The sequence below is a fragment of the Artibeus jamaicensis genome, unplaced genomic scaffold (assembly GCF_021234435.1).
Source record: "Artibeus jamaicensis isolate MK-2021 breed Jamaican fruit bat unplaced genomic scaffold, CSHL_Jam_final contig_415, whole genome shotgun sequence".
Taxonomy (NCBI): Eukaryota; Metazoa; Chordata; class Mammalia; order Chiroptera; family Phyllostomidae; genus Artibeus; species Artibeus jamaicensis.
Genome location: NW_026521823.1, coordinates 38,012,487 through 38,033,971, shown reverse-complemented (window position 1 = coordinate 38,033,971; position 21,485 = coordinate 38,012,487). Strand labels below are relative to the sequence as shown.

The 21,485-nt window shown below is 49.3% G+C and overlaps 1 protein-coding gene across 4 annotated transcripts in view; it reads right to left on the bottom strand.

Moving 5' to 3' along the window:
• LRCH1 (leucine rich repeats and calponin homology domain containing 1) overlaps positions 1–21,485 on the bottom strand; it is a 149,691-nt gene that overhangs the window by 73,992 nt on the left and 54,214 nt on the right. For all 4 annotated transcript variants that reach the window (XM_037129495.2, XM_037129501.2, XM_037129510.2 and 1 more), the window contains exon 2: positions 4,681–4,825. In XM_037129495.2, the coding sequence (XP_036985390.2) occupies positions 4,681–4,825 (145 nt within the window). The remainder of the gene's footprint in view (positions 1–4,680; positions 4,826–21,485) is intronic.

The following is a 21,485-nucleotide window of genomic DNA, read 5'->3' as shown; positions in this document are numbered from 1 at the left end:
ATCTCCGGGGGCATCCATCCATATTAAATGTTTCTTTCCCATACGTGCAAAAGTAGCTTCATTTGGCACCTCTCCTACTTTAAAGCACACACAGGGGGTCGTGTCCACATGAGATTTATTTAAAAAGAGAAGAAAATATTAACTAGAGCAACACCATGTTGGACTTTAAGAGTAGAAACATGAAAACTACAAATTTGAAAAGCAGCTTTTCTGTACCCTTCCCCCTAACAGTTTTGACTCCTAGTTCACAGAAATGTGAGGGACAATTCTAAGTCCCGCAGAGAAGAAAATGTTTTCAGGCACTTATTTCTCAAACCTGGTGAACTTGCCTGCTTGTTCAAGCTCTTTCAGAAGGTGTTGTCTGAGACTCACCCAGGTCAAGTGTGTGCCCAAAGGCAGTTTACAGAAGCATTTCCCTAACGTCCTGAAGTGCAGGTTGCCTCCCCACTACATCTGAGCGAGGGACAGCGCCCTGATTGGAGAACGTCCTGTCTAGAATGTGAGCCTTCTTTGACACAGTGTCCCATATATAACACCACAGAAAGGACATTGGATGGAAGGCAACTCAGAAGTTCTACCTCAGCCGTGTGTTTGCGGCATCCGGGGTCCCTTGCTTCTTTCTCAAGTGCCATATTTTGCTGTGTATGATGCACACTTTTTGCTCAAATTTTTGAGGCAAAATAAGGATGCGCATTATACCTGGGTAGTGCTACTTCCGTATCTATATAAATTTATTTATGCTTCTGCATTTACAAGTGTAACTCTAGAAAGCAATAACAAATCCATATGCAAAATGACATCCTACAATATGATCATCAGTTTCATATATAAATTAAAAAAACTGAATCAAAAAAATTAAAAAAGCTTTTTTCCTGAAAGTTTGGGACACAAACATGGATGCACATTATACACGGCAAAATACGGTGAGTGGGCTAACAGCCTCTCCCCCGAAGGCCAAAGTCTACACAGGCCCACCAAGCCTCTTCACCCAACCAAACTAGAAATACACTTTATCCCGTTGTTTTAATTTTCACGAGGGGTAGAAAAGACATGAAAAGGCCACCATGCCCAACCCTGGTGGACGTGGAAGGGATATATGTCACGGTCACACACAAGCACCGTAGTCTGAACAACTCCTGGCTGTCGGGAGTGGCTGGGGGTGGGGGGTCATCCGGGGACAGGAAGACCTCACAGAGCCAACACGGCCACCGTGCAGATGATGTCACTCAACATCTTAGAGGTCTGGCAATTTAATGAGATGGCCCTGGTATTTTTTAGCAATTATTACATATTTGACAAGAAACATGTGTAACAACCCCCTGCTATTTCACAGGTGACAAATAAATTTTTTAGGCAAATACAGCAGTCTACCTCAAAGTACTCCCAGAGAAATAACCCAATTTCAAGAGTCCAACTCCTAGAAGGTATGTTTTACTAAATCCGATATTCAAGCAGGAGCTAAAGGCCTCACAATCCAATAACCCAGGGCACCATCTCCTGCTCACTTTAAAGCTGGCCCTCCTATTCCACGTCCAGGAAGTAAATTTGATAGAAGGTATTATAGGAGTTTAAAGGATGCACACACATTTTTATTTCATTTTATCTCTATCCTTGCCCAAAAACATGCTTATTGATTTTAGAGAGAAGGCAAGGAAGAGACAGAGGGACAGAAACATCAGTGGGTTGCCTCTTGTTCACGCCCCAACTGGAGACAAAACCTGCAACGCAGGCATGTGCCCTGACCGGGAATTGAACCTGTGACCTTTCAGTTCACATGAGGAAGCCCAACCAACCGAGCCACACTGGCTAGGGCCATACCTTCATAATCTACCCTGGTGCAATACCTCTAAAAAGTAAGAGCCATCCTTTTTCTTAACTTTCTCCATTTAGTATCAACTCCTTCAGAGTCATAACTCAACACTAGAGACAAGGTCAGACATCGAAGCCTGTAAGAATTTTTATGAGTTTCTTTGAGCCAAACTGATGACAACAGCCAGGAAGCCACATCTCAATGGACTGAGAAAACGCTCAGGAAAATGGTAGTTTTGCTCCTTATTTTTACATTAGAATCAAAGGGGAGCACATAAGGGGGTTCCACTGTTACCGTCGGTATTTAACTAGAAAAGAACAACAAAGAGAACTAGACATTGAACTTCATAAACTGGGGAGCATAAGCCTGCTTGGTAGCCAAGAAGCTGGAGCTTCACACCCCAGGGGACCACAGCATCGCTCCGCCAAGTGGATTAACACTCCTCCCTTCCCCCCTCAGTACCGGAGTGTCGGGGGCACAGGGGGCGGTGCTGAACCACAGGGGCCCACCAATCCATCCCTTTGAATGGGATGAACCCATTCAAAGCCCGTGAAAGCCTGAGTTCACTGGTTCTTATAAAAAGCACCTGGTCCATCCCAAACTGTCTTTCTCTCTCCCCTCTGCTCCTGCCCAGTAATGTGCTCCCATGTTCTCCCTCCTCAGCAGCTGCAGCCATGGGGACTCCGCCACTGGAGCGGCCGCCAGAAGCTAAGCTACTCGTATGGGCACTGAGACGGCTAAGCAGCCACCAGCAGGCTCCAAAGGACTGAGCTTGAACATGAAGCAGAAACTCCAGACACTGGCTTTTGCTCTGGCCTTGCAGCTGACACAGTTGGACTCTTCCCATGGTGAGGCAGAGGGAGACGGGACAAGGAAAGCCCAGGGGGAAGCTTCTATTTCCAGAGATAAAGGACGCCACACCACCATCTCCCGTGTGGGGGCGCTTGCGATGCTTTCCTCAGGACCCCGTGGAAGGGCCTGATTTCCATTGACAACGACCCAGAATCCACTGGTGACGGATTCGGGAGGTGGGAGAAAGCAAAGCAGGGAAGCTCTGGGATTGGGTAAAAAGTAAAACTATACACACACTTCTGTCACATGGATGAGTACAGAGAGTTAACAGTTAACAACTGACACAAAAAAGCAGTAAAAATGAGGGGTTTTCTGCTCCTGTGGAACACTGAGCCCTGGGGGGGTCTGGAAAAGGAATTACCTTGACACTCCAAAGGGATGTTACTGGAGATGCAAAAAGACAGGGGCCAGGCTCTGTGAAAGCCAAGATCGACCTTTGCCAAGGACTATCCAGGCCTAGGGTACGACTACTGGCCCTGACTGGCCTTTGGTAAGAGGTTTTCATTTCAGTGCATCCTCCGTGGTTACTTTCAGTCTGAGTTTTTAATGCCGCTGTACAGGCTCCCCTGGGCTTGTCAGGTTTACCACGAGGCCCCTTCTTCATCCACAGAGCAGAGAAAAACAAAACAGAACAAAAAGCACCTCTATGAAGGGGAAAAAAGGTAGAGGCAGACAATAAATCAAACCATCGCAGACAGAACACAGTTTAAAGAGTGGGGTACACGAAGGTCCCCTTACCTCTTTCTCCCTTTCCATTCCCTGGGAATTCATCGCCAGACCCTGGGGACTGTGTCACATGGTCCCTCCCCCGCCACCATCCCTTCCAATGGTTTCTCTCTGTTCTTATCTCCAAGGACTGGGAACCATATTCCAGAACGTTCTTTCTGCCATTCTACTCTCAACTAGGCTCAACGTGAAAACCATACCCAAAGCAATTCTATTACTGCTTTGGAAGCAGAATACTTAACAAATTTTGAAATTAGATGACCTAATATTTGTAGAATTTTATGCTTGGTCTCATCCCAGAAGAAAAATGTTATCTAAAGCCAAAAGTTTCTCAGTGCATATGGACTTAATGCAAAGCTCCATCTGCTTACTTACACGCAGGACCGTGAGAGGTGGAAACGCCACGGCGGGACAGGAGGAGGTGCGGACCGACCGATACTCCCTCGGGAAATTTCCCCCGAACGAGCTGGGACTAGAGGCCAGATGTTTTGGGGATGTCCTGGCCGCCTCAGGCCATTCCAAAAAAACTGACGTTCTGCAGAGCCGACACAGTTTGAGCCGTTCTTATGCAAGAAAACTCCAACTGGTCAGATGGACTAGGAACCAGGGCAAATGAAAGCTCAATATATGTATGAGCCCCTAGGTTATCCTAACAGTAACCTGTATCTTACTTACCAAAAAGAAGTTAAAGCCACTTAAAATGTATAAGGGGGGACCCCCCAAAAAAGGAAGTACCTTCTGGAGGGTGGGCCCCTTGTAGTATAGGCTTCCTGTGCTAGGGGAGTGTTCTAGGAGACCATCTGGATCAGTGGACCAGCTGGCGTTGTTGTGAGAGGCTGCATTTGGCTTTGGTGAATGTTTTTAAAAGACTCAACACATTTTTGCCCCCTCCATGATTTGTGATTTACGAGTACACCTACCACAGTGCGCTGAGTGTTCAGCAGTTTTTGACCAAACCCCATGTTCTTCTTACTTCCCTCCTCCAAAATCTACACCGACACCTGAAGACAACGCACCAAGAACCCCCAAGCACCAATGAGACAAAAAGGATACATGACGTTATATAAATTATTAAAAAGAACAAAAAACAACTCATCATATTCACATCCACAAAAGCCTAGCACCGAAAACAGTATGAATGGCTCTACAAGTGGATTAGAAGATGCATCTCTTAAATGATATTTGTGTGATTTACTTTCAAGGGTGACGAGCCGTTTCAAAGAGAAAAAAACTGATAGGAATAACAGCATCTTTTGATCTGAACCTTATTCCCACCTTCAGAACTCACCCACCTCAAGTTTAAGTAGGTCAGCGCCTGCAGGTTCACGACGGCCTCGGGGATGACTCGGATACAATTGTGATGCAGGTTAAGAGTTTCCAGCGACACAAAGTGGCACACTTCCACGGGGACCTCAACCAGCCTGTTTTTAGATAAATCTGTGAAAAAAGGAAAGAATACTTTGTCAATAATCTTCAACAGAATCCAGGACAATTTTACCAACTAGCATACTTTTTCCTTAACGTGTTTTGAAACAATCATCATAACCTGCACTTGGATCAACATTACCATTTTCTGCACCGCTGTGAGCACGGTGTCATGATCCCCATTACGAGCGCATCAGCCCAAGTCACGTGGGAAAGGTGCTGCTGTAGCAGATTCAGCTCTCGATATTCATTCGCAAATTCAGGGCAGAAAGAAGCGTGACTGAGTCAATATTTACCTTCCACGTCATCTGAAAATCATTTCACAATTATCCTCCCCTAGACAAGCATCTCAAACTATACCCTTGAATATATCCGAGTGCATATATTTACCCCAGCGTTTAATTTGATTTTGCATCCATAACATGCATTATCTCTCACAATATAACTTTTGTATCTTCTGCAAGCGAGCACATCGTAGATGCTAAACAAAGACGTCATTCCCTAGATTACTGACGCCGGCCATGCACAAGGAGGACCAGCGCATGTCGGCTGCGTGGCCTGCGGCAACCCTGGGCTCTCTCCGCCAAATGCTCCCTTGGTCTACAGAGCAAAGCAAACACGTGCGAAGTTTATAATGTCACCACTGCAACAATAAAGAAATGCAGTGCAGCCCTGTAGGTCTAAATCTGGGAAGGGCAGCAATTCACTGTCAAATGCCACAGGACACCGAATAGGAGACGAGCCACCCCTCTCAAAATAGTAACACAGCAATGGCGGATCACCCCGTACATCAGTAGGAGGGACTCGACTTAAGGAAACTTAAATAGGTCAACACTATTGATAGCAGTCCGTAGATGAGATGGCAGTCACAGAGCCACCTTCTTGAAGATCTTCCAACCCACGAATCTGTAAACAGACAGAAAACAGGCCTGGATGACTGCACAGGGGACTCTAAGAAATTCTGAAGGGACAGTTCCTGTAATATTTAAACTATTCTAAAACATGTAAAAAGCAGGACAGTTTCCAAATTCTTATGTAAACAGGTGTAATATCAATGCTCTGACCTAACAAAGAAAGTACATGTGCCTCCCTTCCCAGTACCAAGTCCTAAATCTGAAAACCAGCAAAGGGAGCTGAGCACTAGATAAAAAGATGGGCACACCACGGCGAAAAGGGATTCATTCTAGCAATAGAGGCTTCTGGATTATTTAAACCATTCGCCGTATAAACAGTAAAAGTGAAATGGTACATGCATTGCTATAAATACTTTATTACTTACACATCATGAAATTGACCAAGTTCAAGCACACAACTCGGTGCTCTCTAGTAATTTTACTAGAGTGCGTTTGCCTCACACATCAGTTTCAGAGTATGTGTGTTCCTTCCTAGTGCCGCTGCTCAGTAAAAGGAGACCAGCTGGACATTTCCTTACGTGACTTACAAACACGACTGAGGGGATATGCCTCCATTTATTGCTGCCTCATGGACGCCTAGAAATGTTACCCTTACAGGCAATCACTGCTACTAATACTGCTAGTACCATTTACTATTATTATTCAGGAGGTACCAGTCAATGACACAGGATAAGAAAAGAAAGGACAAACCCAAATAGGAAAGAAAAAGACGAAATGCTACCGCCCCCACTGACTGGTACAGTGAAGTCGTCATTGTTCACACATGCGCATTCCAGTCCACTCTCCTTGGCTGCCAGGTTACATGGACATTGTACAAACCATTCTCGTTAAATCCACAGTGGCTGGGCATTTTCGGGACAGATCTTGTATAGGTACATATATATAAATAATATGGATTACATATAACATACATAAATTTATATACATGATAACTTCCCACCAGCATTCTTATTCTTTCTCCACACAAAGAATTTCATTTCACTGGACAAGAAAGGAGACCACAGCAAACCATGGAGTCCCACAAATTAAATCAAGGGAAACGATCGGGAAGAGCTTCCTTCCAGGAATGCTTACACCCTAAACAGACAAAAATGCCAGATGTCTCTAACATTCATTCTTCCCGAAACCCCACCATGCATGACAGCCACCTTCATTTACGTGCTGTGATGCTGGACATCGACCCCGAAAACGTCTATGTACAGCACCCCTCAGGTGCAGGTCCAATTTACATTCAAACCCTTACCTTTCCTGACACTCGCCAGAACTATACTCTCAAGTTGTATGTTTTGATAACTATTTTAAGTAATAACGTTTTTATTAGGATAGGGCTTTTGTAGAAACAGGATATCAAATTAACTACAGCAACCACTCCAATCTGAGAGCAGAAGACCAGCTCTAAACCTATAACCAGTCTGGATTTTGAGAAAGTGACTCAACTTTCTAGGTCTCTGTTTCCAAGTAGGTAAAATTAGAATACAGGCACATGGGTGAATTCAAAAATTCCTTTCAGATCTAAGATTTCTGTGACTAAGTAAAAGGTATCCAGAATTCAGGGATTTTCTGCCAAAAGCATTCAGAACCCAAGTGATGTTTTTCATCATAATGATCATAGCAGTAGTCAAATATGATAAAATCCAAACCTACTCATAGTAAATATAAGCACATCCTTTTAATGAATTTGCCATCTCATTGTAGAAACTACATCCTATCATATCATCTGAATTTTAGAAGTACTGAATTTTCTGTTTTCAAACTTGGAGAAAAGGTAATGGTAGGAGAAAACAGTATAAAATAGGTTACAAATTAAGCTACTAGTCAATTCTGGGCTAACGTTTCTAATAGTATAATTAACTATTCGCTAGAAAACGATGCTGGGATAATGGTCTAATTAGCATGTGAGTCTGCTCCTGTCGTTAAAACTTCCAACACAGATTTCCTCCGCCCTCCCCCACGAACCCCAGGCTTGCGGGGAACTTCCTGCCCCCCTTTCCTCCCCAGCCCTCCCTGCTCCCACCCAAGCGCAGAGAGGCAAAGGCAGTGCACCTGGTAAAGCCTTGATGTCACATTGCTCATCAGCTCTCTCCTGCCTAAGTCTCTGCTTTTGGTTGTGCTGTTCTGGATACAGTTTCTCAGGAATGCTTTTATTGAAAGGAGTCTGACTACGCATTATAAATAAAGTTGTGAAGTGTGGACAACGACGCCTGAGACCGTCCTGCTAGCAATGGAAGACACCTCCCTGCCTGCCTGCCTGCCTGCCTGCCGAGTTAGCGAGACTTCACCTGTGCGATGCCCCTATCTGCCTTCCTGAGAGCCTGCTCCAGTTTCTACACGGAAAGGAAGAAATTACATCACGAAATCTACACAGAGCTCTGACTCTCTCAATGCCTGTGTGAAAAGTGTCGCCTGGAGCAGCACCATTCAAAGAAAAGCAAAACTGAAGTACAGGGAGACAAAAGTTTTCCTTCCTTAGTTGTTTAGGTTAATCGCCCCGATGATGAATTATTAATATGCTCATCAACACAGACTCAGTCCTCGGTTTCAGCAGGAAGGGAAATACACATACGTTCACTTTCAACGTTATCGTTTCTATTTGCAAGGCGAAATGAGGCACATGCACAGGGAACCATAAGAGAAGATGTTCTAATGGTGCTTTTTTAAAAAGTGTAAACCAAGAGGTCAAATCCAGTCGGGTAAAACTAAGGCCCCCATTCCCTGAGCCCTCCTATCATAGCAGACAAAACACCAGCAGCTTATATCCGGCACTCACACAAACCACCCACCCTCCCAGGAGGAAACCAGGCTCAGAAAGCTCATGGGACCGGCCCAAACTCAGAGGTAAGTCACTATAGTCACAGCTAACTGGGAGACAGACAGACTCCAGAGCCACACGAGGCCACCCTTTCCGCGTGGCACAGTGGCCAGTAAGGCCTGTGCCCCTGCAGGGAGATGCCCAGGAAGAGACAGCAACTAAATCTTCCCTGCATTCCAAAACAAAGTCGACACGTTCTGTGCACAGTCCCGGCGGGGAAGAATGTTGCGAGCATTATGCTCAGAAAGAAAGTACTGAAAACAACAGTGAGCCGAGAGGCTAAATGCTGGAAGTGGTGGCAGGAAGCTTAAGAATTTGAAACCTTCACTGAAGGTTCTAATTATGCTGACCTTACATCATAAGCCCTATGTTTCACTGAGGACTTCAGAATGGGTTTCTGAATACACAACTCACTCTTCCCTACTTGTCTCAGAGTATCATCTAAGTCTCAGTCAACTTTATGACTGGAAGAGAGAAAGCGGGGGCAACCCCAAACTGGGTGCGGTTGCCTCCCCATGCCTTACTTAGGCCAATGCACAGACCATCCTATCCAGATGGGCCAGTGTTGTCAGTCTGCTGATGCACGAGAGTGGACAAATAACCAATCACGGGCAGGGAAAAAAATAGGTTCAAAATTATTTTCTGCTAGTTGAATTCAAAGAAATAAAATAAGATCTGGTCCCTCTCTCTTAAAAAAAAATTGAACATAAGGAGGTGAAGAAGAAAGGAATCTAGAATTTAAATGCCATTAGTGACAACTGGAAGAAACAGCTCCCAACGGACATGTGTCCCTCGCTCGGCCTTTGAAAGAGCAAACCCGTGGCAGGACGCAGACAGAGGGGCAGCACCAAGTTGGCTTACGAGCTATTTGGTGAATGAAACATTTGCCTAGCATTTCTCAACCGTGCTGGCACACTGGAACGACTTGAAAAGTTTTTACAAATTCTGACGCCTGGAGCCCACGGCCAGAAGTGTTAGGGTGTGTCGTGGGCATCCGAAGCCCTCACCTGCTTGATTCCCTCCCTGTTTTCTAGGGGAAACGCAGGCTGGTCCGACCTCTCAGCTTTCCCTACAAAAACACACCAACAGGTGGCGCCCTCCCACGAGCAAGCGGAGGAGCCCAGGAGGGGTCTGATGGGACACCAGCCTGGGACCTCAGCGGGCAGCCCAGCTGGATAAAGGAACTCTGGCCCATCCAGGGGTAACCAGAGGGGAGCCGAACAAATTATAAATTGCTACAATCTTAGTAAAGTAGGCTTTTTCCTTACTGACTCCTCGGCATAACTTAGCAAGGCAGATAGATGCTGCTCTGACCCCCGGTGACCTGAGGACACTAAGGCCCAAAGAAGTTAGGCAACTTGCCTGAGTACAAAGAGCTACTGTTACAGAAGAACCAGCACAAAAAAATGGCCCCACCCTGTTTGACCAGGGGCCCAGCTGTTTTCCAGGACAGATAACCGGGACCGGGGGTCGAGCAGCTGAAACACGACCGAGGAGGGAGCTCGGGCCTCCAGCCGCACAGGGAACCAAACAGGCGCCCTTCCCCACCCACCACAGGCACACACAGGGGCGGAACCAAAGGACAAGGACAAAGCCAGAGCGTCCACACCGGAACCGTTTCAGACGCCAAGGGTGCACTGTCCAGGACGATCGTCCCCTGACCCCCTTTACCGTAAATGACCGAGTTCCAGGGCCCTCTGATTACAACTTGCTCCCAGCAGCGCTCCGCGTACCTGGTGCCCCGCCCCTTCAAAACCTCGGCCAGTACAGCGAGCACTGTCAGGCCTCCCAGTGTCTGGGCTGGGGACTTCTCCCTCAGGACACCTTCCCCTACTCCAACCCGACGTTCGAAGTCGTGGCGTCTGAAGCGGGAGGCTCGCAGGCTTTGGTTCAACGAGTGGCAGGGGCCAGAACTGCCGCAGGTAGATGCGACGCGGCCGAGGCTCTGCTCCGCGGCCGAGGCTCTGCTCCGCGGCCGAGGAGCAGCACTGGAACTCCGGGGAAAGTGCGCTGCTCCTGTGGCTCTCTCTTCTAACGAAGCAATGAGGGCGACATTTCAGATGCCTGGCCAGGCAGCACTGAGTGACCTCAGAGTTCGGTACTGAAAGTATGCGACCTCTGCCCTGACTGGTGTGGCTCAGCTGGTTGGGTACCGACCCTCAAAGCCAAAGGTCACCAGTGTGATTCCTGGTCAGGACACATGCCTGGGTTTCGGGTTCAGTCCCCAGTCGGGGTGTGTTCAAGGGGCAGCTGATTATCGTCTCTCTCTCTCTCACTTCCTTCCCTGCTCTCTAAAAATAAACAAAATCTTAAAAAATAAGTAAATAAATACAAAATATAAGGAAGTGTGACCTTTGACCATGCCTTTAATATTTTCCCCAGAAAGAGCAGATGCCTTATGGGGGCCTTGTCTCCCCCACCCACCCCAAGTTGGATACTGTCCTTCGTGCCGCACAAGGGCCCCGGGGACCCACCCTGCCCTGGGGACAGAGGCCCGCCCAGCCTCACAGACACGCCCAGCCCAGCAGCCAAGGGACCCCCAGAAGCACGTCTTCCCACGTCCCCACCTTCCTGGAAGTGTTCACAGGAAAGCCGTGCGGCAGGAAAGACAGCGTGAGTGTGGCCGCGGCCAAAACGAGCTCAGCAAATCCCTGAAATAAAGCTGCCGAAGGAACACAAATAAGCAGGGAAGGTGGAGAAACAGTCCTGGAACCCCGTGCGCAGTCAGCACCCGAGCGCACGATGCTGTTTTGGTATAAAAAAGGAAAGTGGCGTGTCCGGAGGAAGTGGACGAGGCCAGCTACCCAGCAAGGGCATCCGGAGCTGCCGGCCCCCGCGGCCGCGGGGGCCAGGGCCAGGAGTGCTGACACGCAGGGACAGCGCGAAACTCATCTCTTGGAAGTCGACCTTATGCCCAGTTCCAGCAAGACCAAGTGATGCAGTCTTTCCCTTTTTTATTTTTTAAGATTTTATTTCTTTACTTTTAGACAGAAGGGAAGGGAGGAAGAAAGAAAGGAATAGAAACATCCATGTGTAGCTGCCTCCCATGAGCTCCCCCACTGGGGGCCTGCAACCCAGGCACGTGGTCTGACTGGGAATGGAACTGGCCCTTTGGTTTGCAGGCCAGCTCTCAGTCCACTGAGCCACACCAGCCAGGGCTAAATGATCCAGTTTTCAAGCCAAACTAGAAGCATGTTATCATGGGAGTTTAATTGTAGGATATCAGCACCAACCGTGATGTCTCAGTAATCGGGTAAAGTGGTGTCCACACACACCTCTAAACCCCCTGCCCACCAGCCAGGACACAAACCTGCTGTCCTGACCTTGGACTACAGAGACACACTCTGTGTCTGACATTCCACCCTCTTGCTTGTCCCTCCTGGGACCCCCTGTTCAAAGACAGTCATCAGGGGGGAGGCCAGTCTGGGCCATATGGCCCGCTCTGGGCACAGGTAGAAATAGTAAGTGTGTTGAGTGAGCCAGTCAAACATGCAGGCTACAGGGGCTGCTGAAACAGGCTCCACTACCTGGGGCGAGGGCAGGGACCCTCGGCAGCCACCCTCAGACTCCAGAGGCCTGTGCTTCAAGCTGGAGCCGGAGCTCTGGACACCGGCTTGCGTCCTGCTCTTGCTGAGGAGCGGAACTCAGGGCCTGAGGAGCCCACCGTGCCCCAGATCCCGAGGCGCCTGAATAAAACACCTTTCCTTTCACACCAGCATCTGCCTCAGGGCAACAGCAGCTGAATCTCCGCTTGTTCATTCAGATACACAGGCTCATACCTAGGTTGTGGGTTCAATTCCCAGTCAGCACAGGTACCCAGGTTGGGGATTTGATCACCTGTCAGGGTAACTACAGGAGGCAACTGATCAATATTTTTCTCTTTCTTTCTCTCTTTTCCTCGCTCACTAAAATCAATGAATATGTCCTCGGGTGAAGAGTTTCTCAAAAAAGAAGTACGGAAGAGGGGAACATGATTTTAAACAGGGTCCACAAATAAGTGACGACTTTTGGAGTGAAGAACTGGGGGAAGCAAGAGAGGAAGTCACAGCAACGCTGGGGGAGGGGCCCAGCACCTCCCCCAGAGTAAACAGCGGACCGAAAAGCCCTGCTGGGAGCAGGGTGACATCCAGCAGCGACACCAGGGAAGCTTGCGTGGCTCCAACGGAGGGCGAGAAAATAAAAGACGGAGCCCAGCGAGGCTATGGGGCAGCGGATCTAGTGGGCCTTTCGGTTACTGTAAAGACTCCGCATTTACTGGGCGCTGGCTGGTGCCGCTCACCTCCCAGAGGCTCTTCGGCCTTGCACTGAGAGTAGCCTGGGGGTGGGCGGGGGGCAGGAACACCAGCGAGGAGGCGAGGACAGGACTCCCCAGGAGAGAAGATCGGGGGAAGTGGTCAGATCAGGCTGTATCTTGTCAAAGTAGAGCTAACCGAATTTGAACACTGGGTATGGGACGAAGAGAAGAAGAGCAATCGAGTATGACCTCCAAGGCTGGCTCCAGGAGGCACAAGAGTGAGGTGGTCCCCCCAGGATGTCATCTGAGGGGCGGAAGCCTGGGAGCCAGTGTCCCAGGGAAGACGAGAGTTAACGCGGAAATACCTCCTCGTCACGCAGGTGGGGGTGCCAGGTGGGTTAAGGGATCGGCTCAGCCTGGAGATACCAACGGTGGGAGCTTCCAGGGTACAAATGGGCGTCTCTAAGGTCCCCAGGGTTACAGTGCCCTGGGCCACACCCAACGTGGGGAAGTGGGGAACGAGGAGGGGACTAAGACAGAGTGTTCTGTGAGGAAGGAAGAAAACCCAGACAAGTACGATCTCCTAGAAACCAGGAGAAGGTGTCTCGAGGAGGAGGAGGTGACCCCCTGTGCCAGGACTGCTGCTGGGTCAGCATAGCCGGAGACGGAGCAGGGACTGTCACACCTGGCCAGGTGGAAGTCACAGGCAGGGGCGTGCTGGAGCAAGCCTGGTGGGAGTGGGTTCAAGAGAGAGTGGAAGGGCTACTTAGAGCATCAAATGGGCAGAGCCAGAAAGCAGAGGAGCCGATGCCAGGGGCTGGGGGAGGGGAGGGGGAGTAACTACTTAAAGGGGACAGCAGCTCAGTGTCACCAGGTGACAGGGTTCTGGACAGTGGTTCCAGAACAACACAGATGGGCTCATAGAAATGCACTTAAAAATGGTGAACATGGCACGTTTTACATGTATGTGACCACAATTACTTTTTTTTTTTTTTGAGAGATGGAAATGGTGTAGAAAGAGAGAAATGGGTCACCATGAGCTGAGGTACATCAGAACGCCTTGTCAGGACAGGAAGCAGAGAAATGGAATGGAAGCTGGAGGGGAATGATATTGGGGGACACCTACCCGCACATGTGTGCACGCAGATGGGAATCGCTTGGTGGGAAAGGAATGGTGCAGAAGAGAAACGGAGACTGCTGGGGAAGTGGTGTTCTAAGGACCGTGTGCTCCCAGCAGCTGGGGTGGCCTTCCCCAGGAATGCGGTCTCTCGCTGAGGTGGCACAGCTGCAGGAAACTGAGTAGGTGGGGTGACAGGTGCCCGGGGGAGTCCCCGCCTGGTTGCCTACAAGCCCAAATGACTGGGAGTAAGGGATGGAGGAAAAGACATTAAGGTTTAAGGAAGTCGTCAGTGAGAGGGTGGGGAAGGAACGGCAGCGGAAAAACGGAGAGTGGCAGGTGGCAGGGCACCCCCACGTGAAGTCTGGGAGGCCCCAGGGCTGGCTGCAGAACACGCGGGTGCCTGATGGGAAGGCGTGTGATTCGTTGTGTCAGACGGCTTGCATCCAAGCTCACTACCTTTGCCATGGGTGCAATCTGGAGACAATAAAAAATATAAATGTTGGCTTATACTTTGCAGCTCCGGTCCAAGAGCACAAATCTAACTGGGGAGAGCCAAACAAAGCCACCCTGTAGGCCTGCGCAGCAGCGAGCCTGCTGGACGGAGACGCCTTGGGATGTCTCTTCTGAGCCAGACCTAGTAGGCCAGACACTCGATACAGTGATGTGAATTGACGACTCAGTTCATAACCTGAAATAACTCGGAGTGCAACCAGGGAGGCCGAGAAGCAAGCAAATATATGTATACAATGAATTAGAGCTGGATTTATGAGCCCAGTTAAACATCAACTCCACCTGCAAGGCTGAGAGGGGCTTTGGAGAGGCGCTGACCTGCACACGGAGGCTCAGGACAGGTGTCTGGGAGCCTGCCAGGGCAGAGGGGGGAATGCCCCCCACACCAGCAGGTGCGGCCTCGATGAGGAATGCAGGGGTGGGCGCGCTCCGGCAGGACCGTGCTACTGGGCATTACGGCGGGGGCCCTCGGGACCAACGGTCAGCAGGGACCCATGGAACCAGCTGTTACAGACAGCAGCCGCCAAAATCCAGGGGAGAAATGAGGAGCCCTCCAGTAAGGGGAACAGAGTTGACACGGGGGAGCACACACAACCACCACCACCACCACCATCATCGGGAGGAGGCAACAGACAAGGGCAACACAGCTGAGGCACAGTGGGCTGTGCTCAGTGGTCATTAAGTGTACAGAAAGAGCGGGGGGTACCTCTGGGTTCCCGGCTTGAATGAATGCCTGGTGGCAAGCCACCCACTCAAAACATCCTCCAAGAAACCAACGACGTGTGTGGGTGATGGTGGCAGAAGAGCACAAGGGGGGTTTCCTCTGACACGTCGATTTAAGTCTCTACAGGGCGACGGGGTGGCAGGGCTGCTGGCCACTGGGCCGCGGACCTGGAGCCCCGAGAAAGCCCTTGGCAAAAACTTAGGCCTGGGAGACACTGGCATGTGAATAAGGAGTGGCCGTCCATGATGTCATCCTAGAAAACCGTGAAAAATGAGGAAAGAAAATGAGCTGGTGGGGGGGGCAGAGGGGGGGACTTCCAACAGCTGCTACACCAACCAAGTCAATGCCTTGCCTTCCCAGACACAACTTCTTGGAACCCGGGGCTTGGATCCATGGCCCCAGGGCCGTGGTGGGTCTTGGGGTGCAGACTTCCTGAACCAACCAACACCCAGTGTTAGTTCCACAGTGACACAATGCCCTGCATGCTTGTCACGCAGTTCAGCGAGAGCGATGCCCTGACCAAGCAGGGGGTGCAATACACTCACTCGCTTTTTAGGGACTGATCTCAGCCCAGCGATTCCTAAAACCACCAAAATGGTTCGGGCTAAGCTACCAAGGCAATCGAGAGGCTTCTGACCCCTTCCACAAATACTTCCTTGGGCAACTTTTTTTTCCCTTAGTCCCGAAATATGAAACAAAGAGGGAACTGTCTAAAAAGTGCCTGGTTTTCCAGTTTTTAAAGTTCACGTTTAGACAGGGCGGCGCTGATAAGAAAGACGGTTTTGTGACGGGGACCGAACATGGTATATTCCACTGTAGGAACATGAATTTTAAAGCGAGAAACAGTTCATTGCAGATGATTTCTGCATCTTTTTTGGCACCTCTAGTTGGACACTTCCTGCTCAACTACAAAGCAAGAAGATGGCTGGCAATAAAAATAGAAACTGTTTCACATTATCACCGGCTAGAAATGACAATGGAAATGTGGTTTATCAAAATTATTGAAGAAGATATATTTAACAGGTATGGTTTTTTTTTTAGGCATACCCTTTCTAGAATATTTCAGTGTAAACAAAAGGCTTATTCTCTTGAGACTGCGCTTTAATGTCTCATTTCAGTCACACGATTTGCTCATCCAGGGTTCATGAATAACAAATTTCCGCTCGAATTTTTTAAAAGTAAGAGCTTTTATTAAAAGCTCTGAAAGAGCTAGTGTTCGTGGGACATTCAGAAGCCTCCCCTCTTTAGGTCTCTTGCATTCTGCTTTACACTTTAAGACACATTAGCTTTTTGCCCGTTTGTTACTAATTACTTTGCAATTGAAAACCCAAACCTTGGAAATGAGTTTTCCCCCTGAGGTTCAAACTGCATGTTGGTCCCATGCTATGGCAGACACAGAAAAATAGTATAAAACTACCCAGCGTCTGCAGTGAGGACCCTCCAGGGCTCTGGTCTCTGGCAGCAGCGGCGCTGGCCACCACGCCTGTGCTCCTATACGTGCGCCACACCCAGGGCACCAGCCTGTGCCCGGTTCCTGACTGGCAGACCTGGGCCCGCTTCCGGTCACCACAGCTACTCACCAGGACCAGGCACCGACTGTCCCCGGCACACCGAGTGTTGTCTGTGACCGCGCTCTCGTAAAAGCCTAGTGGGAGTGTTAACCCCACTTGCCCACGAAGAAAGAGACACAGAGAAGTAACATAATTCGACCCGCGACACCCAGCTGAGAAGTTGAAAAGTTGCGACTCCACTTAACGCCACTGCGTTGTACACCTAAAGATGCTTGAAACAGTAAACTTGACTTTATTTTACCATAATTAAAGGAAAAAAACAGCAAGTTCCAAGCTTGACTCCTTATACTAGAATAAATTCCAGGTATACTGAAAATTTAACAGTAAAAAGAAACAATAAAATGACTAGGAAAAAAAGCTGAAAAGCTGGGATTCAAACCCAAATAATCGAGTTTCTGAGTCCATGCTCTGTGTGAATGGTATCCCACAAATTGCTGTTTTATGGGTTAAAAACTACCCAAGTGTTCTTTTACAGACACCCCTTTCGCCATCACCAAATTCAGCTTCACAGTAACTCAATGGTACTGCACAGCTCGCCGGCAACACCCAATGCACAGGCCACATCTGGCGGCCAAACCCCAGGACGTGGCCTGAAGCCACCTGGAGAGCCCCTCGCCACAGGCCCCTCCGCAGGTGACTGCAGGCCAAGTGCACATGAAGGCAGGAGTCTGGAGTCGAGGGGAAATGTTTGCAGTGAGAAGGATGCAGAAAAGAATTACACGCGCGCTTTAAGAAACCACATGCCTACAGCAGGGAGCAAACAAAATTACACTTTTGCAAAAGACCTCAGACTTGAAAGCTTGCAAAAAGCCTCAAGTCTTTATGAAAGAACCAAAATAGAGCTGAGAGAGAGGAAGGAGGGGGCAGGTCCCAATGCTGGGGCTCCTCTTGGACTCCCGACAAAGATTCCCAGCTCTCTCCAGGGGCACACTTCTTCCTCCAGGCAGAACCAGAGGTTCGGGGGGCAGATGAGAGAACCAGAAAAAAACAGATCTCCCCAAAGCCTGCTGCTCCAAAGGGAAGAATTTCTAAATGCCTGATGTAACTGACTGCCCATCTCATTTATTTTACTGTCTTTATTTTTTTGTCGTTATTAGTTTTTTTCTTTCTTTCTTTCTTTCTTTTTCTTATTGAATTAGGGTGACCCTAGTTAATAAAGTTATATAGGTTTCATGTGTACGATTCTATAGAATATCACCCGTCTACTGTACTGTGTGTTCACAATCCCAAGTCTCCTTCATCAGTTTACCCCCCTTTACCACCTTCTCCCTCCCCTACCCCCTCTGGCAATCACCGCGCTGCTGTCTGTGTCCAGGAGGGTTTTTCTGTTCATTTAATCCCCCTGCCCCTTCCAGCCCCGCCCTCTGACAGCTGTCTGTCTGCTCTCTACTTATGAGTCTGTCTCTATTTTGTCCGTCAGTGCACTGTGTTCCACATATGAGTTCCACAGTATTTGTCTTTCTTTGATTGGTTTATTTCACTGAGTATTTCACTGAGTTCTCTAGGTCCATCTATGCTGTCACGAAAGGCAAAATTTTCTTTTTCATGGCCGACTAGTATTCCATGGTGTAAATGCCCCATAGCTGTTTGATTCACTCAGCTACTAATGGGCACCTGGGCTGCTTCTGTATCTTGGCGACTGTAAATAATGCTGCAATGCACATAGGGTGCTTACGTCCTTTCACTCCAGCGTTTCAGGGTTCTTCAGATGTACTCCCAGAAGTGGAACCACTGGGTCATAAGGCAGTTCCACTTTTATTTTCTGGGAAAACTCCAGTTTTCCACAGTAGCTGCACCAGTCTGCAGTCCCACCAACAGTGCATGAGGGTTCCCTTTTCTCCACATCCTCCCCAGCACTTGTGGTTTGTTGATTTATTGATGACGGCCATTCTGACAGGTGGGAGGTGATGTCTCATTGTGCTTGTAATTTGCTTTCCTCTGATGATTAGTGACGGTGAGCGTCTTTTCATATGTCTGGTGGCCATCTGTATGTGTTTAACCGTTTCACAGAGTACATGAATTAGTTCCTTCTCACCATTGTGCGGATATCAATTTAACTGCATTTTGAGAAGGATGGAAAGTCCCTCTCCTCCCACCTTCAAAGCCTCAATGCTGAGTATAATTTCCATTAACAAATAATTCGGTCCTCTCGCGGCCCCATTTTTTTTAATGCTCACTAAAGCTTGACAGAGAACAATCGAAAGAGAAACAGACCTGGCTGCTGGGTGTCAATTTGGTCAAATGTGAGACTGCACGCCACAGTCAGTGTGCCCTGGACGCTTACCCAGGAGTCACGGCCAAGTAAGGCCAACCTTTAGATTCAGAAGCCCCTGATTTCTGAAAGCCTCAAGTCCAAGCTTGCAGAATCCAAGTAACAGATGTCATTCTTTGATCAATTTGCTGAGAAAGTAGTCACAATTAATAATAACCTCCAATAATTATGGAACCTAGGTCCACAAGCAGAATGCCCATTTTTATAGTATGAACAACTGTCCTAGTAGGAAGAGAACAGTATTCTTGCCCCGCCCACCTGCTTTCCCCGCACCAATGACGCTCCGGGGACTCATCTCTGAGATCCGCTCCAACACTCTCCATATGGCCACGGTCATTTATTTTCAATCAGTACTCCCCGGGCAAGGGGCAAGAACGTCTTCGAGAGGGACATGGAGAGGGAAGCTAAATGACGAGGTCCAGGCCAACATAATGACCACCCTCGCAAGACTTAAGAAAACGCTGTTCCTTCCCCACATCCAGGACTCCCCTGCAGCCCCATGCGCCTTCGCTACCTCCACACCCCCATCTCCGCCTACCCCAACCCCCTCTGTTACTCACAGACCTGCTGACTCCCACCCACGGGGGCACCTCTGCTCCACCTGCCAGGCCTGGAGACCTTACTCAAACAGTCCCTGTGTGTGGTTAGTGCCTGATCAAGGTAGGGCCGGGAAGAGCAAGTTGCTGTTAGGGACGTGGGACACAAATTCCAGCCTGCGGTGCTGGCTTGCTTCTACTGCATTTTCCGGCTCCCATTTCCCCCCCCAAGTCCCAGTCTTTCCTGTTCACATCATGCTACTCTACCAAGTCCCCTCCTCCTCCCCATCCCCATAGACGGGAGAGGCAGAGACCATGCCCAAGATAACCGGCAGATGGCGCCCTCCAGGAAGTCCAAGGCTTTCCTGAACACCCACGTGGCTGGACCCTGAGCATGCTGGGAGGCTTGGGGAGAATAGACTCAAGGCCAAGTTCCTCAGAGGCCCCAGTCGGAAGCCCATGGACAACTTCAGCCAGCGGCTCCTTACTGTTTTCAAGCTTTCCTTTACCCATGCCATTAGCAGCATTAATGATGCTGATTTTATTTTTGATTGGCACGCTGGTGACACAAAATGCACTTCCATAAGATCGTGTGGGAGAGTTAAAAATAAAAATAGCCCTGACTGGTGTGGCTCAGTGTCGGGCATCGTCTGCAAGGCGAGGGGTCCCTGGTTCCATTCCCAGCCAGGGCACATGCCTCTCTTTCTGCTTCTCTTCCTCCCTCCCTTCTCCTCTCTCTAAAAACAAATGAACAAAACCTTTTAAACAATAAAGCAAGTAGAAATAAGAAGCGTTCTGTCCTCATCTAACTGGTTGCTCTTGAGCTCACCGATTTTGCCCCAGGTTTCAAAACGCTGAGCAGCTCTGCCGCTCCGCCATTTTCTGCCCCTTTTTCTGGAGTTTCCCGTAGCTCCCTGAGAAGGTGGCTTTATCGGTGCCCGGGGAAAGTTCGCTAACATATCTTGATTTCCCTCCCGGTTTTCGGGAACATTTAGTGGACCTCCGTCCAATTCAGAATGAGTAACACACGCGAAACGATTTCTAAAAGTCACTCAACGGGCAACCCAGTGGTGTGTCCCGTCCTGTGTAGTAGCACCAGGAGCACAAGATGCTGTGCCGTCTTGTCTCGCTCTGCAACCTTTTCAGTCACATGAACAAGATGAGCAATAGGGGCTGACCGCAGGCCGCATCACGCAGCGGTCACACAGCTGCACACGTGATTGGCTCTGTGCGTCACTGCCTGGCCCCTCCCAGCAACAGCAGCTGGACCCGGATACAGTGAGGCCAACCCTCCCCGCGGCGCCAAGCCTGCGGGCGCCCGCTCCTCCTGCGGGCGCCCGCTCCTCCCACATCAGTTTGCCAGCCCCACGTCCAGGAGCGCCCCCTGCAGGACCGGCTCTGCAGGACGCTGGTGGAGCTTCTCCGGGACCCGCCAGCCTCCTCTCCATCTTCCCGCCCCCATCACCCAGCCCCACGGGTTTCCTACGTTAATGTCCTATTTATCAAATGTGTTGGCACACACCAGGAGCTTAATATGCCTTCTGATTGTTTCCGTAGGTTCTCCGGTTGCAAAGGAACGCCAATTTAGACTGTCCCCAAACCTGGAATTCCCAGAAGCCGCGCTCTCTTCAACACGTGACTGGAGAACGGTGACGTGTTCCGAAACGCGTCGATGACTGTTACAGCTGAGTAACAGTCCTTCGGGCCACGGAAACCGAGAAATCGAGAAGAAATGGAGCGGGGGGGGGGGGTTCAAGGCTATGTAGGTTCAAAAACTACAACAACAAAAAAAGACTAGGAGAAAAGGAACTGTATTTAGCCCTTCAAAATAGGTAATTGTTGTGACCAAACAACCATGAATCCCATGTACCCGGGGAACAGTGCTGGTAGGTTCCCCCCAAAAAAGAAACCTGGTCATTCTATCCTGCTTGATCTCTGCCGTCTGTGTGTGTGGGAGTGACTGCGTGTGTGACTGTGTGTGT